At 42.0% G+C, this 14,554-nt stretch overlaps 1 protein-coding gene and 1 non-coding gene across 5 annotated transcripts; one reads left to right on the top strand and one right to left on the bottom strand.

The window, feature by feature from the left end:
• Window positions 1-700: 700 nt before the first annotated feature.
• On the bottom strand, window positions 701-806 carry LOC125082741 (U6 spliceosomal RNA). The gene has a single exon (XR_007122067.1). It is a non-coding gene; the product is annotated as a U6 spliceosomal RNA (small nuclear RNA).
• Window positions 807-4,479: 3,673 nt separating this feature from the next.
• Window positions 4,480-10,846, top strand: C12H18orf21 (chromosome 12 C18orf21 homolog). 4 transcript variants are annotated; one of them, XM_047697958.1, is made up of 6 exons: window positions 4,569-4,690; window positions 4,775-4,797; window positions 5,298-5,388; window positions 7,191-7,390; window positions 8,546-8,742; window positions 10,647-10,846. In XM_047697958.1, the coding sequence occupies exons 3-6, from the start codon at window positions 5,301-5,303 to the stop codon at window positions 10,798-10,800; spliced, it is 639 nt and encodes a 212-aa protein (XP_047553914.1). In that variant the 5' UTR covers window positions 4,569-4,690; window positions 4,775-4,797; window positions 5,298-5,300; the 3' UTR covers window positions 10,801-10,846. The 4 variants fall into 4 exon arrangements, with proteins under 4 accessions (XP_047553915.1, XP_047553913.1, XP_047553912.1 ...); XM_047697959.1 differs by having other exon boundaries at window positions 4,480-4,690; window positions 4,775-5,388; window positions 7,191-7,258; XM_047697957.1 differs by lacking the exon at window positions 5,298-5,388 and having other exon boundaries at window positions 4,500-4,690.
• Window positions 10,847-14,554: the final 3,708 nt, after the last annotated feature.

The following is a 14,554-nucleotide window of genomic DNA, read 5'->3' as shown; positions in this document are numbered from 1 at the left end:
TGGCACCCCAGGCAAGGCTGGGGAGAGGAAGCAGCAATGGCACTTGGTGGGGCTGAGACAGAGGAAGACTAGGTGGCAGGGCAGGTTGAGGAGGGAAATCAAGAGTGCCATCTGGGCCACACTGCATCTGAGAAGACAAGTTACAATGCAAGCAGAGATGCTGAAGAAGCATCTGGATATAGGAGTGTGGTGCTCAGAGGTGAGAGAAGAACTGGAGGAAAGCTTCCTGGGGGGCAGGGGAAGTGGGTGTGCAGTGCACACAGTGCACCCATCCTTTTTTTTTTTTTGCTGTACTGGTTACTGAAGCAGGTAAAGAATCCAGAAACAGATGCAGCAATGTTGAAAGGTTTGTATGTGATAAACTGGCATTTCACCTATGCTGTGGACTTGTGAGGATTGTAAGAGTTACGAGTCAGATGCTTAGAAAAGTACCTGCCACATATTCAATGTTCCTTACACTTTTTTAGACTTCAATTCCAACAGCGAAAGAGTAATTTACCTTCTAAGAGATATCCACATAACTTGCTAACCATCTAGAAAAATGGGTCAGTTCTCAACCCTATACTTAAGTAAAAATATATTTCATATTGCTTAAAGATGTGCATGGAAGAAATTAAACTAGAAAAGTATGAGAAAAACATTTGGTTGAATAGCTAGTTCTCTAGTCTTGGCATGAAGGAAGGTTTTTATTTTATTGTTTAATTTTTTTTAAGGCTTCACAATTTGCATGTCATTCTGGCACAGGGGCCGTGCTAATCTGCTCTGTATCCTTCCAATTTTAGTATATGTGCTGCCGAAGCAAGCGCTACGTGAGGCTTTTTTAATGCTACACAGGAGGGGCGCCTGGGTGGCTCAGTTGGTTAAGTTTCTCCCTTCAACTCAAGTAATGATCCCAGGGTCCTGGGATGGAGTCCCACACTGGACTTCCCGCTCAGTGGGGAGTCTGCTTCTCCCTCTCCCTCTGCCCCTACCACTGCTTGTGCTCTCTTTCTCTCTCGCTGTCAAATAAATAAATACAATCTTTAAAGCTATACAGGAAACCCAGACCCAATAATGAAAAACGTTCAACAACATACAAAATCCTATATGGCAAAAATCCTATAAACCATGCCAAAGATAAGAGGTAAGAAAGTATTGCATTATATATGACAAGCAGAGAATGAATTTCCCCCCAGACAGAAAGATCTCCTAGAAACTGATAAACCTAACAGAAGATTTCTCTTCACAGGAGAAAATGCAAAGCATCAAAGAACATGTGAAAAGAGACTTTATCTCGCTAGTATTTAGGTGAACCAATGGCCAACACATCTTTTTTTTTTTTTTAAAGATTTTACTTATTTATTTGACAGACAGAGATCACAAGTAGGCAGAGAGGGAAGCAGGGGGTGGGGGTAAGCAGGCTGTCCGCTGAGCAGAGAGCCCGATGCGGAGCTTGATCCCAGAACCCTGAGACCATGATCTGAGCCGAAGGCAGAGGCTTTAACCCACTGAGCCACCCATGTGCCCCAGCCATCAGATCTTCTTACCCAACTTCCTCAGATATTAATGCTGGGAGTGCACATTGCTACAACCTATTTTGGATGATCTGGCAAATAAAAATGTGCACATCATTCCAGTCTATAATTTCTCTTTCAGAAATTCAGACAAAAGAAATAAAAAGCATCAGTATATAGAAGATTTTTGCTGTTGTAAAAATATATGTACTGACCTGGAAAGATGTGTATGGTCTATGGTTAAGGAAAAATGCAAGTTATATGGTAAGGGACTAACTTTCTATTTTTGGTTTAGCTTTTCTGTGTACATTTCGGCTTTTATTTTTTTTTTATTTATTTTTTTTTTAAGATTTTATTTATTTATTTGACAGACAGAGATCACAAGTAGGCAGAGAGGCAGGCAGAGAGAGAGAGGAAGGGAAGCAGGCTCCCCGCTGAGCAGAGAGCCCGATGCGGGGCTCGATCCCAGGACCCTGGGATCATGACCTGAGCCGAAGGCAGCGGCTTTAACCCACTGAGCCACCCAGGCGCCCCCATTTCGGCTTTTAAGTGTATGTGTGTGTCTGTGTGTGGTGGTGGTGAGAAGGGATTTTTACACATTCAGCCATTTACTTACAGGTGGACATAGGAGAAGATACCCAACTGCTAAATGTCCGTCAGAGGAGGAGGATGGAAAGGTAGGAAGAGCAGATGAAGTAACTTTTCTTTTGAAACATTAAAATATGTCTATACAGATGTAAATGTATTTTTCTCTCTCTTTTTTTTAAAGAATTTATTTATTTATTTGACAGGGAGAAATCACAAGTAGTCAGAGAGGCAGGCAGAGAGAGGAGGGAAGCAGGCTCCCCGCTGAGCAGAGAGCCCAATGTGGGGCTTGATCCCAGGACCTTGAAATCATGACCCGAGCCGAAGGCAGGGGCTTTAACCCACTGAGCCACCCAGGTGCCCCTGTATTTTTCTCTTTACAACCTTCTGTATCATTTTGACATACACAGGCCAGATCTGAGGCCCCAGAGGCTGAGGATACCTCTTGGCTAAGATGATCCTTGGCTTTGTGCAAAAGAGCCATCATGAAGTGGAAAGTGAAAGCAGAGTTTATTGAACAGTTTAAGTGAGAGTACAGCAGACAGAAAGTCTGGGACACTCCAAAAGGAAAGGAGAATGACTCTCTTCCTCACTTGGAGTTAGGGGTTCATACTGGAAAGGGTCCAGGGAACATGTTACTTCAGAAATCCAGGATAGGGTTGAATTCAAAGGTGAGTGACAGGTGAATAATAGGTGTTATTTCATAAATCATCGAAGGTGGAGGTACTGATGCCAGACTCTGGGTGAGGTTTATTCAAACCTAATGTCCTGGAACATGTTTGAGATTCCGTTCTTTTTAGATGTTATCAGATATCTGGACATCTAGGACAAAACTCAAAGAATGATTAACTTTCTTGCCTCCCCCTTGGAGTGGGAACATAGCTTCTTTGGTTTGGGGCCTTGCAGAAAAACAGCAGAGATGAAGCCTTTCTAAAAATGGAATCCTTCAGTTTCCCTATCTAGATTTGAGTCCTTTCAGATATTGAAAATGAAGGATAAATAAGGGTCTAGTCTCTAGAATTTATTTTTTGAAATTCTAACAACAACAAAAGGCAAACAACTAAATTTTAAAATGAGCAAAGGACTTCAGTAGACATTTTTCTAAAGAAAATATACAAGTTGTCAACAAACTCATGAAAGAATGCTCAACGTCATTATTCACTAGGAAATGCAAATCAGAACCACAGTGAGAAGCCACTTCACACGCACTAGGATGGCTAGAATAAAAAATAAACTAAAATAATAATAAGTAAACAAAGGTGGAAAACGAGGGTTGGGAAAGATGCGGAGAAACTGGAATCCTTTTTTTTTTTTTTTAAGATTTTATTTATTTATTTGACAGAGATTTCAAGTAGGCAGAGAGGCAGGCAGAGAGAGAAGAGGAAGCAGGCTCCCTGCTGAGCAGAGCCCGACCTGGGGCTCCATCCCAGGATCCCTGAGATCATGACCCGAGCCGAAGCCAGGGGCCCAACCCACTGAGCCACCCTGGCGCCCTGGAATCCTTGTTAAACATGGAATTACCATATGACCCAGCATTTTCACTCCTAGGTGTTTATCCAAAAAAAAAAAAAAAAAAAAAAACCAAAAACCACCCCCCAAAACAAAAAACCATGTTCCTAGCAGCAGCAATATTGACAATAGCTGAAAGGCAGAAAGAACCCAAATGTCCATCACGGATGAAAGGATAAACAATACTCGGCATGCATACAATGTAATAATATTCAGTCATGTCACATACGAGGTGGAAGAACCTCAAAAACATTTTACTAAGTGGAGGAGGCCAGACACAAAAGATCACACCTATGATTCCATTTACAAGAAATGTCCAGAATAGCCCGAAGAACCAGAAAGCCGACGAGTGGTCGCCAGGGGCTGGGAGTGGGGAGGGGAGAATGTGTAGCAACTCCTAAATGGGGATGGGGTTTCCTGCTAGACGACAGAAATGTCTCCAAACTCGGTAACAGTGGTGTTCCCGCAACACTGAGAACGTGCCGAACTGTTAACTTTCTGCTGTGCTCCATTAAGAACGGGGGGAGAAGGGAAGCGGGCCGGCTCTTCCCTCCCAGGCCCGCGACCGCGCGGACAACGGTGGCCTCCTTGCGGGCCGCACACCGCCGGCCCGGCCCAAATCGACACCCCGGATGGAGAATCTAGAAGGCGACGTGGGTTGAGGAAATGACAACAAGGGTACCACAGAAGACGCTATCACGAGCGAGAAAGACAGGCGCGCCGAACGCTCAGTGCAGACGTCCCCAACCCGACAGGGTTACACGGCTCTGCGCAGGCGCACGTCTGCGCCGGATCCGCAGGGGACCACGGGGACCGGACGGAGCCTGGGGCGGAGCCTAGAGGCAGAGCTAAAGGCGGGGAGGGGATTGGTCTGCGTGCGGGCGGAACGCGAGGGAAACCGGAACTCCTCAGCAGTGGACGCGGGTTTCCGGCCGGAGCTTGGATTCCGAGGTAAAAGTCCGGCAGGCTGCGAAACCGGCTTCCGGAGACTGTCCCGTCTGAGCGGCGTGAGGGGTGGCGGTAGCGATGAGGCAGAAGCACTACCTTGAGGCTGCGGCGTGGCAGCTACGCGATAGCTGCCCGGGCCAGGCCCGCTATCTCCTGTAAGAGAAGCGCGGGAGGGGAGGTGGGTGGCGGCGGCGGCGGGGTCCCCCTCCCACCCTCACGACTCTCCTTCTCCTTTCCAGCTGGGCCTACAGTTCGTCGCACGGTAGGGAGAACGTCCGACGCCTGTGGGTCGGGCTCTCGGCGCCTCGCCCCGCTCCGTTCCGCGCCCGGCTCAGGACGACGCAAAAGAGCAGTCTCCTCGAACCACTGCCCTCATAAATCCCCCCGGGGGCTGCTCCAAATTGCTAGGACCTCTTTTCTAGTTACACTCCCTTCCCTTGGCGACAGTGTTTCATCCAGGCTCATGGCTTCCAGATTTGTACCCCAACCAAGACCTCTCCCCATTCTAGGCTCATATCCAGATGTCTTGTTGACACCTGCTTTGGAATGTGTGTCAGGGCGAAACTCGAGCTTTACCCCCAGCACAGTCGTCCTCCAGTTCTTCCCAGTTCAATAATGCTGATTCCATCCGGGGAGTGAATTCAGCCCCCGAAACCCTGGGGCCATTCGCGGCTCCCTGAGAGCCTTCCTCCCCAAGCCAGTGTGCCAGCAAATACGCCTCTTGACTTGGAGTATATGCAGCACCTCGTCTCTTCTCACCAGGCCATGTCGCCGTCTTGGACCGGGTCAGCCGCTGGGCTGTTGCCAGCCGCGCTCCTGCGTTCGCACATCCATTCTCAACTGAGCCGCCAGAGTGAGCGCAGGAGGAACCTAAGCTTGATCGTGTTGCTTCTCTGCCACAAACACTCAGATGTCTTGACATCTCAGAGTAAAAGTGGAAAGAAAGTTTTTTTGTGTTTTTTTTTTTTAAAGATTTTATTTATTTGACACACAGAGAGAGCCCAAGCAGGGGGAGAGGCCGAGGGAGAGGGAGCAGGCTCCCTGCAGAGTAGGGGACGCCGGATATGGGACTCAGTCCCAGGACTCTGGGATCATGACCTGAGCTGAAGGCAGTGATTTAACGAACTGACCCACCCAGGCGCCCCAAAGTGGAAAAAAAAAAAATTTTTTTTTAAAGATTTTATTTACTTATTTGACAGAGATCACACAGTAGGCAGAGAAAGGGGGAAGCAGGCTCCCCGACGAGTAGAGAACCCCATTCGGGGCTCGATCCCAGGACTCTGGGATCATGACCTGAGACGAAGGCAGAGGCTTAACCCACTGAGCCACCCAGGCGCCCCAAAGTGAAATTTTTTTTTAAAGGACTACAGGGCCCTATATCAGAAGCCCACATTACCTCTTTGGCCTGCTTTCCCTTTTGCTTACTCAACTGTTAGGCCTCCTTGCTCTTTTATAGCCTTCCAAGTTGCCCCCCATCCTCGGCCTGGAACTCTTACCTCATATATCTGCGTGGGTTGCTTTCTTGTTTCCTCCTGCTCTCTACAGGTCACTCCACAAAGCCTACCATGGCTACCTTATTAAAGACCAGGGCAGCTCCATCACCACTCCCTGTTCATCTCCTTTTTTTCCCCCCCAGCACTACACATTTGGTGTTGCTATATTTACTTTCTCCCTACATGAATTGTCCTTTATTCACTGTTCTGTCTCTTGTACACAGAACTGTGCATGACATTGGACAGTCACTCAGTAAATATGAATGAATTTAACATTTGGCAGAACTGAATTACAAGCATGGTCCTTAGTTGTTGTATACTTAGCAGAGTGCTCACTAACAAATATTTGTTGAATAAATCTGTGATGTGCCTACCTTCCTTTCCAGCTGCATCACCCCCACACCCTCACCTTTCCCTAATAGTCATGCTTTCTTTTTCACTGTACTTCCACCTGAAAGCCCTTTAACAGTAATGGATGCTATCTCCAAGTACAGATATTTGGAGTATTTGACCTTTGTCAAGCCATTTCTTTGGAGTATTTCTGGCTGGTCCACATAGAGTTTAATAGTTTCCAGGACATTTTAATCATATTCTGTTAACAGTTGTTACCAGTCTTATTTATGTTTGCTTAGGGCTCCCCCAGAATGTGAGTTAAAGATAGGTGCTCTTTTGCTCTTTATATATGACTTTCCAGCCTAGCATGGTAAATGGCTGTCTTGATGTGCATAGACAATCTGGAGCAAGTCTGTTCTCCTGTTACCTTGTACTGAGAGCTACCTGCAGAAAGCCTGGCCCACAAATCACAAAATTGTGTGCTAACTATTTAAAAAAGAAAATGAAGGTATAATTTACTGATTTGTGATAAATACGTTTGTAAAATTGGTGAGACAGCCTTTCTTACATAGTAACAAGTAATAAGTAAGGTAGCAAAAAATGGGGACTTAACCTGACTGTTGCTAAAAGGAGTGAATGGATAGAATTAGTGTTTTGCAAAATAAATTATTACCAATTTGCCTTTTTTTGCAAGTTCTCATATTTTGAGTTTGCTTAAAGAGAATATTTGTTCATATTAAATAGTATATTTTATCACAGAGTATTGGCTGTTTGAGGTAACAAAATATTCTAATTTGCTGAATCATGAGTTTTGTTTGTATAATTTCAGATGCTAACATCACTTTTGAAGGAACATGTCCATACTGTTTCCAGTTGCTGGTTTTGGATAACTCTCGAGTGCGCCTCAAACCCAAGTCCAAACTGACTCCCAAAATACAAAAACTTCTTAATCTAGAAGCAAGAAATTATACACTTAGTTTTAAAGAAGCAAAAATTGTGAAAAGATACAAAGACTCCAAAAGTGTATTGGTAAGATTTCAATCCAGTCTGTGTAAATAAACTAGAATTTCCTTTTACTTAAAATGAGGTTGATTAAGGATCAAGCTACATATAACTCAGAGGTTTGTGATAATATACACAGATTGTCAAAATATGCACACAACTTTTTTTCTAGTGATTGATCTTTCATCAAGAGTAAAACTTTGTTTTTAAAAAAAATTTTTTTTTAGAGATTTTATTTATTTATTTGACAGAGCAAGATCACAAGTAGGCAGAGGGAGTTGGGGAAGCAGGCTCCCCGCTGAGCAGAGAACCCGATGTGGGGCTCGATCCCAAGACCCTGAGATCATGACTGAGCTGAAGGAAGAGGCTTTAACCCACTGAGCCACCCAGGTGCCCCTAAAATTTTTGATTGATATATAGCTGATACGTTATTTTAAGTTGACACACAGTGATTTGACAATTACATACATTAGGAAATTCCAACCATGAAATTCCGACAATTACATACATGAAATTCTGCCTCTGGATTTAATGAAGTAAAGAGATGTGAGAATTCATTCAATTGGTCTTATGAATTGATTTAGACCTATATTTGAAGAATATAGAATCAGTAAGGGTTTGCAGGGGTCACTTAGATTTTCAATGATAATTTGCCATGTTTTATTGAAAAACAACTTGAAGTTCTGTGGCAAATGTTAAATGTTAACTGCTGTTATGAAGAACATTCTTCCAGAAGTTAACCGGGTATCACAGTCCCTTTTATTCCCCCAAACATGGTTTTACATTGACAAAGTAGAGACTTTGTTATCTTTAAAAAGGTGTTTTAGGGGTACCTGGCTGGCTCAGTAGGTGGAGCATGTGACTCTTGATCTTGGGGTCATGAGTTCAAGTCCCACATTGGGTGTACAGATTACTTAAAAAGAAAATCTTTTAAGTAAATAAAAATTAAAATGTTTTTTTAATTTATAAGTGTTCAGCCAGCAACTTTTAATTATAAATTTTCTCATTTTAAATTTGTATCTTGTCTGATTGCTGCTGCTGGATTACAGACTCCCCGAGGGCAGCCTCTCTTACCTGCTTGTACCTGGTGTAGTCCCTTAATCCAAGAATTTAATGAACATGTAATTTATTGGGTTAAATTATAAGAGAAATCAGGCCCAATATTTCTTCTTTTTATGTTAGTTGACTACTTGTAAAACATGCAACAGAACAGTTAAACATCATGGTAAAAGTAGAAGCTTTCTCTCAGCACTGAAGAGCAGTCCTACTACTCCTACGAGTAAGCTCAGCCTGAAGACACCGGAAAGAAAGACTCCCAGTTCTGCAAACCTAAATCCTAAGTGTGGTTCCAAAGGCAAGAGCCCAGCCTTGATATTCAGGTATCTTAATTCATTAAGCTATTTGCATTGCTGGTGTGAGCTCTTATTTCTTCGACTTTTCCTCTGTTTAATATATACTCCCTAAATCTGCCATGCAGTCCAGGCCTTGGCCCCATTTTTTTCCTCCATACCCTTTTCTTCTCTAATGTCCTGTACATACATCTTTCATTCCCATCTCTGCTTATAAATTCTAGCTATATTCTTTTACTTCCAACCTCTCCCTTTACTTGTTCCCAGCTGCTACTAAATATATCCACTTTATCCCCCCAGCATGTCCCCACCTGCTCATCCTCCTAAGTTCCTTCTGTCAGTGAACATGCCTTTGTAGACAGTCTGACCTGAAATGGTGAGTAGAGTAGACAACGCCTAGTCCCTTGGTCCTTGTCCAGTTAGTCACCAGTTTCTATCTGCCCTTCCTCCATGCGGTTTGCATCTGTTCTCCTTTTTTCCTCCTACTGTGTTCAGTCTGTGTTCCTCTTTTGCTGGGATTACTACAGTAGTTTCCTGCTTCTAGTCTGATAATTTCCCTACAGCACAGCTCTGATGAGAAACCTTTACCATCTCATGCCGTAGCATCTAGATCAAACGTTCCCGCATGGCTTCCCAGTCCTTCCTACCTGGCACCAGTGTGTGTGCTTTCTTACTTTGCCTTAAATCATCCTGTGTGTTAGCAAAACTGAACTGAAGTAAACTCACAGTTTATGTTCCTGCTCTGAACCTTTGTTCTTGATATTGCCTCTGTCAGAAATTCCTGGGGAAATCTCACTGAATAGGGATTTGTCAGCTGCTACTAAGTTAACTATATGACTGGAGCACCAAACTATTTTTGTAGTTCACAATACTTTATCCACTGTGATAGTAAATTTAGTTCCTTAGAAACTGTGAAAGGAATTTCTGAACATTTTGTACCAAAAGAGGAACTGAGTCTGGTAGTTCCTTGAATATAAATAGCAAAATTCTGTAAAGAGTGAAATTTATCTGTTTACTGCATTGAGTTTTTTATATTGGATTGACATTTATAAAACTGGATAAGAATTGAAATTTTAAGTCTAGTTTTCTCTATATTTTGATTTAATTACTTTGATATTTGGCATGATAAGAATTCATAGAAGTTTCTACCTTATTGGATAACTGTAGATAAAAGTTGGCATATTTAAAACATATTAAAATGAAATATTTAAAATAATTCACTTGCATATAGAACAGACTGCTTCTTAGTTATATGCACGAATGAGAAAGATATTTCACATTTGTTGTACACATGGGGAGTAGAAGAGGGATCAGACTGATAAACCCCAATAAAGTTTCATGGGTATGGAACACAGTTGGAGGGCATGAAACAGAAGAAAACAAATATACAGCAGCTGGGGAATCACTTATCCAGCAAATATTTTTAGAAGACCTCTTCTGTGCCTGGCACTGTTAAGAAGCAGTGGAATATACAGTTAGTAGTACAAATTCTGTCCTATGGAGTTTACGTTCTAGGTGGGGAGATATAATGCAGTGGCACCTGCATGTGTAGGTTGAAATTCTTCATTTTTGAGAAAGGAAGTGGTCTTGAGCTGTGAAGAAACAGGTTTTTAAAGTCCTTAAAATTGTCATGAATCTTGATATCAAACTTAAAGGGGACTCAGCCCTGATGACACTTTAACTTTAGCCTTCTTCAGGTGTGATAGAAACTTCCAGAACCACCAAGTATACCTCCTGAATGTTGCCTTAAGTCTATGTAGTGAGGAGATTTTTAACAAAATGGGAATGAATGTTGGGTTCAGCCACTGCTCCTTTACGGCCATAATAGGTGTAGTTATTATAGATTCTAGTTGCAATTATTCAGGCTAAGCAGGAAAAGCACTTTTAAACTTACGTATCAGTATACCTAAGTGTGGTTTTATGTTTGTTTTCAGGACACCTACATCTGGACAGTCAACACCCACTTGCTCCTCAAAGAATGTGAGCAAAACAAAGAAACACTTCTCTCAACTAAAAATGTTGCTTAGTCGGAGTGAATCCCAAAAGAATTCAAAAGTGGACTTCAGAAATTTTTTACTGTCTTTGTAAAGGATGGGCTCTGAAAATAAATGTTTAATGCAATTTCTGAAACTAAGGTTAGCCAGAAAAATATCTTTCTTAAAACTTTTATTTTTTCTGGGTTGCCAGGGTGGCCCAGTCGGTTAAGCATCTGCCTTCAGCTTGAGTCATGATCCCAAGGTCCTGGGATCAAGCCCCACATTGGGCTCCTGGCTCAGCAGGGAGTCTGCTTCTCCCTACCCTGGCTTGTGTGCTCGCTTGCTTTCTCTCTCTCTCACTTGCTTACTTTCAAAATAATAAAATCTTAAAAAAAAAAAAAAAAAAACCTTTTATTTATTCTTTAAATACGTGGAATCTGTATTTAAACAGATTTTTCTTTTCTGGGCATTTTTCAGTGGTTATGAAGAAAATACCTCATGAAAACGAATAAATGAAACCTGCCTACCTCACAGGTGGTTGTGAGGATCAAAAAAATATGAAAACCCTTTTAAGTAGCAAATCTATTATGGACATTGAGTGGTTATATTATCTTCTCTCCTTTTTTTTAAGATTGTATTTGACACACAGAGAGAAATAATTTTGCATGCAAAAGTAAATATATGAAAAAAAAATATATGGAGCATTCTTAATTGTAAATCATTCAAATATACCAGATTTCATTTTTTTAAAAAAGATTTTATTTATTTGACACACAGAAATAATTTTGCATGCAAAAGTAAATATATGAAAAAAAAAAAGTAAATATATGGAGCATTCTTTTTTTTTTTTTTTTTTTTTTAGAGAGAGAGAGAGCGAGCACAGACAGACAGAGTGGCAGGCAGAGGCAGAGGGAGAAGCAGGCTCCCCACAGAACAAGGAGCCCGATGTGGGACTCAATCCCAGGACGCTGGGATCATGACCTGAGCCAAAGGCAGCTGCTCAACCAACTGAGCCATCCAGGCGTCCCTATATGGAGCATTCTTAATTGTAAATCATTCAAATACACCAGATTTCTTTTTTTTTTTTTTTTAAAGATTTCATTTATTGGGGGCGCCTGGGTGGCTCAGTGGGTTAAGCCGCTGCCTTCGGCTCAGGTCATGATCCCAGGTCCTGGGTTCGAGCCCCACATCGGGCTTTCTGCTCAGCAGGGAGCCTGCTTCCTCCTCTCTTTCTGCCTGCCTCTCTGCTTACTTGTGATTTCTCTCTGTCAAATAAAAAAATAAAATCTTTAAAAAAAAAAAAAAAAAGATTTCATTTATTGGGGCGCCTGGGTGGCTCAGTGGGTTAAAGCCTCTGCCTTCGGCTCAGGTCATGATCCCAGGGTTCTGGGATCGAGCCCCGCATCGGGCTCTCTGCTCAGCGGGGAGTCTGCTTCCCTCCTCTCGGCGTGCCTCTCTGCCTGCTTGTGATCTCTGTCTGTCAAATAAATAAATAAAATCTTAAAAAAAAAAAGATTTCATTTATTTATTTGACAGAGATCACAAGCAGGCAGAGAGGCAGGCAGAGAGAGAGGAAGGGAAGCAGGCTCCCCGCTGAGCAGAGAGACCAACGTGGGGCTCGATCCCAGGACCCTGGGATCATGACCTGAGCTGAAGGCAGAGGCTTTAACCCACTGAGCCACCCAGGCGCCCCACCAGATTTCATTTTTACAATTTTCTATTGTTCCTAGCAATGTTTTATCACAAGTGGCATTTCATTTTCTCTGGTGAAGTCTTAATTTCTAGGTCTAAAATTTAGAGCAGAATACAACAGTAACGGTTTAGCTATGTTAAATATTCTCTGGAACATAAATACACTAAAATGATAGGCTAGGGTTGAATTCAACCTGTCTTCTAAAAATTCCTTAAATAAATAATTTAGATACTTTAAATTATTTCCAAGCTCTCTCTGCTGTTTAAAAATTTAAAACTAAACTCCCATTAGGGCTTGGCAAACTCTGAAAGGCCAGGGTTATTACTGAGTTGGTCTTATAGTTACATGAAGTGAAATTATATTACTAGTGCCAGCATTAGAGAGGGATGGCAAGAGTCATCACGGTGAACTTTAGCCTGTGAGCCATAGGCTGAGGGAGCTGAGCCTTCCCTCTGTGTCCAGGGCATCTGGCACAATACTTTGGTCATGGTACCTTACCTTTCTGGCTAACTTCTCACTGGAGTATCTGTTTTTCTTCTTGCTCTTCTCTCTTCTGCTCTCCCTGATCACCCATAGTGAGCTCTTTATAGTTCTTAGGACATACCATTTTCTTGCCAGTTTGGGCCTTTGCATGGTTTTGCAGAATGCCCTCCACTTCAACCCTACTGTATTATGAGGGGCCACTCTTTTATCAAAAGTGCGGGTGACCCTGTAGTTTCCCGTTTCTGATTGTGTCCCCATTTGCCTGTGAGGTCTTTGCTGGCCTGCATGATGTCATTTGCTGTGGCCCAGAGCACAAGCTCTGCAAATATCCCTAACGACTACACTGACATTTGAATTCTGTAGCCCACTTGTTCCATACCAGATTTAGAACCAAGGTCCTTTCAGCCACCTGACTGGGAAATGGATGAGAAGTGGTAAAAGCAGGAACCTCTAGATGGGAAGTTAGTCACATTACCTCAGGAGCAAATGTAAAAATACCATGGATTCTTGACTTTCTTTTCTGTTTGAGAGAAGGATTTGGGGCATCTTTAAAGAGAATACTAAAATAATACTGTGGACATAACACTCAGAAGGAAACCTAGAACTACGTCTTCATAACCTCGGATTCAGCAGTGGTTTCTTAGCTATGACACCAAAATCACAAGCAACAAAAGAAAAAATAGATAAACTGGACTTCAAAATTAAAAACTTGTGTGTTTCAAATAAGGACAGCATCAAAAAATGAAGAGATAACAACCCATTGAATGGGAGAAAATGTTTGCAAATCATGTATCCCTTAAGAGGTCTATATCTAGAATTATAAAAAACTTAAAACTCAATAATAAAAAGACAAAGATTCTGAGCAGACAATTCTCCAAGGAAACAATTGGCCAGCAAGCACATGAAAAGGTGCTCAACATCTTCCATCTAACATTAGTCATTAGGGAAATCCAAATCAAAACAAGGAGCTACCACTTCATACCCACTAGAACAGCTAAAATCACGAGGACAGTAATAAATGTTGATGAGAATGTGGTGAAATTGGAACTCTGATACATTGCTTCTGGGACTGTAAAATTTGTGCAACCGTGTAAGAATTTGTCAGTTCCTCCAGAAGTTAAACATAGTATTAACATGACCCACAACACCACTCCTAGTTAAAGACCCAACAGTACTGAAAACAAAATCTTGTATATGAATATTCATAGCGACATTATTTGTAATAGCCAAAAAGTGGAAACAAGTGAAATGTCAACCTAACTACTGAATAGATACATAAAATATGACATATCCCTATAGTGGAATATTCAGTCACAAAAGTGAGTTCCTAGAACATGGATAAACCTTGAAAATATGTTAACTGAAAGAAAGTAGACACAAAAGGTCACATAATGTATGATTCAATTTATAAAGAATGCTCAGAATAGGAAAAATACATAGAAATAGATTAGTGGCTGCCTGAGGCTGCGGGGTGAACAGGGAATAACTGCTGAAGAGTATGAAGTTTCTTTAGGGTGACAAAAATGTTCTGGAATTAGCAATGGCCAAACAACTCTGAATACTAAAACCCACTAAAGTCTACAATTTAAAAGGGTGACTTTTTTGGTATGTGAATTTTATCTCAGTAAAATTCTTAAAAAAATGAAATGAAACATTTCCTAAACAGATTACAGTGTAGATACTTGGGATT

Source organism: Lutra lutra, chromosome 12 (genome assembly GCF_902655055.1).
Source record: "Lutra lutra chromosome 12, mLutLut1.2, whole genome shotgun sequence".
NCBI lineage: Eukaryota > Metazoa > Chordata > Mammalia > Carnivora > Mustelidae > Lutra > Lutra lutra.
Note: the sequence above shows the minus strand (reverse complement) of the source record. Positions and strands in the feature narration are given on the sequence as shown.

Bases quoted from the DNA above. Each gene is read 5' to 3' on its own strand.
- C12H18orf21 (XM_047697956.1), top strand. From the start codon at position 5,271: ATGCAGCACCTCGTCTCTTCTCACCAGGCCATGTCGCCGTCTTGGACC. The intron at 5,389-7,190 runs GTGAGCGCAGGA...GTATAATTTCAG, and splicing joins TTCTCAACTGAGCCGCCAGA to ATGCTAACATCACTTTTGAA. The intron at 7,391-8,545 runs GTAAGATTTCAA...TTTTTATGTTAG, and splicing joins AAGACTCCAAAAGTGTATTG to TTGACTACTTGTAAAACATG.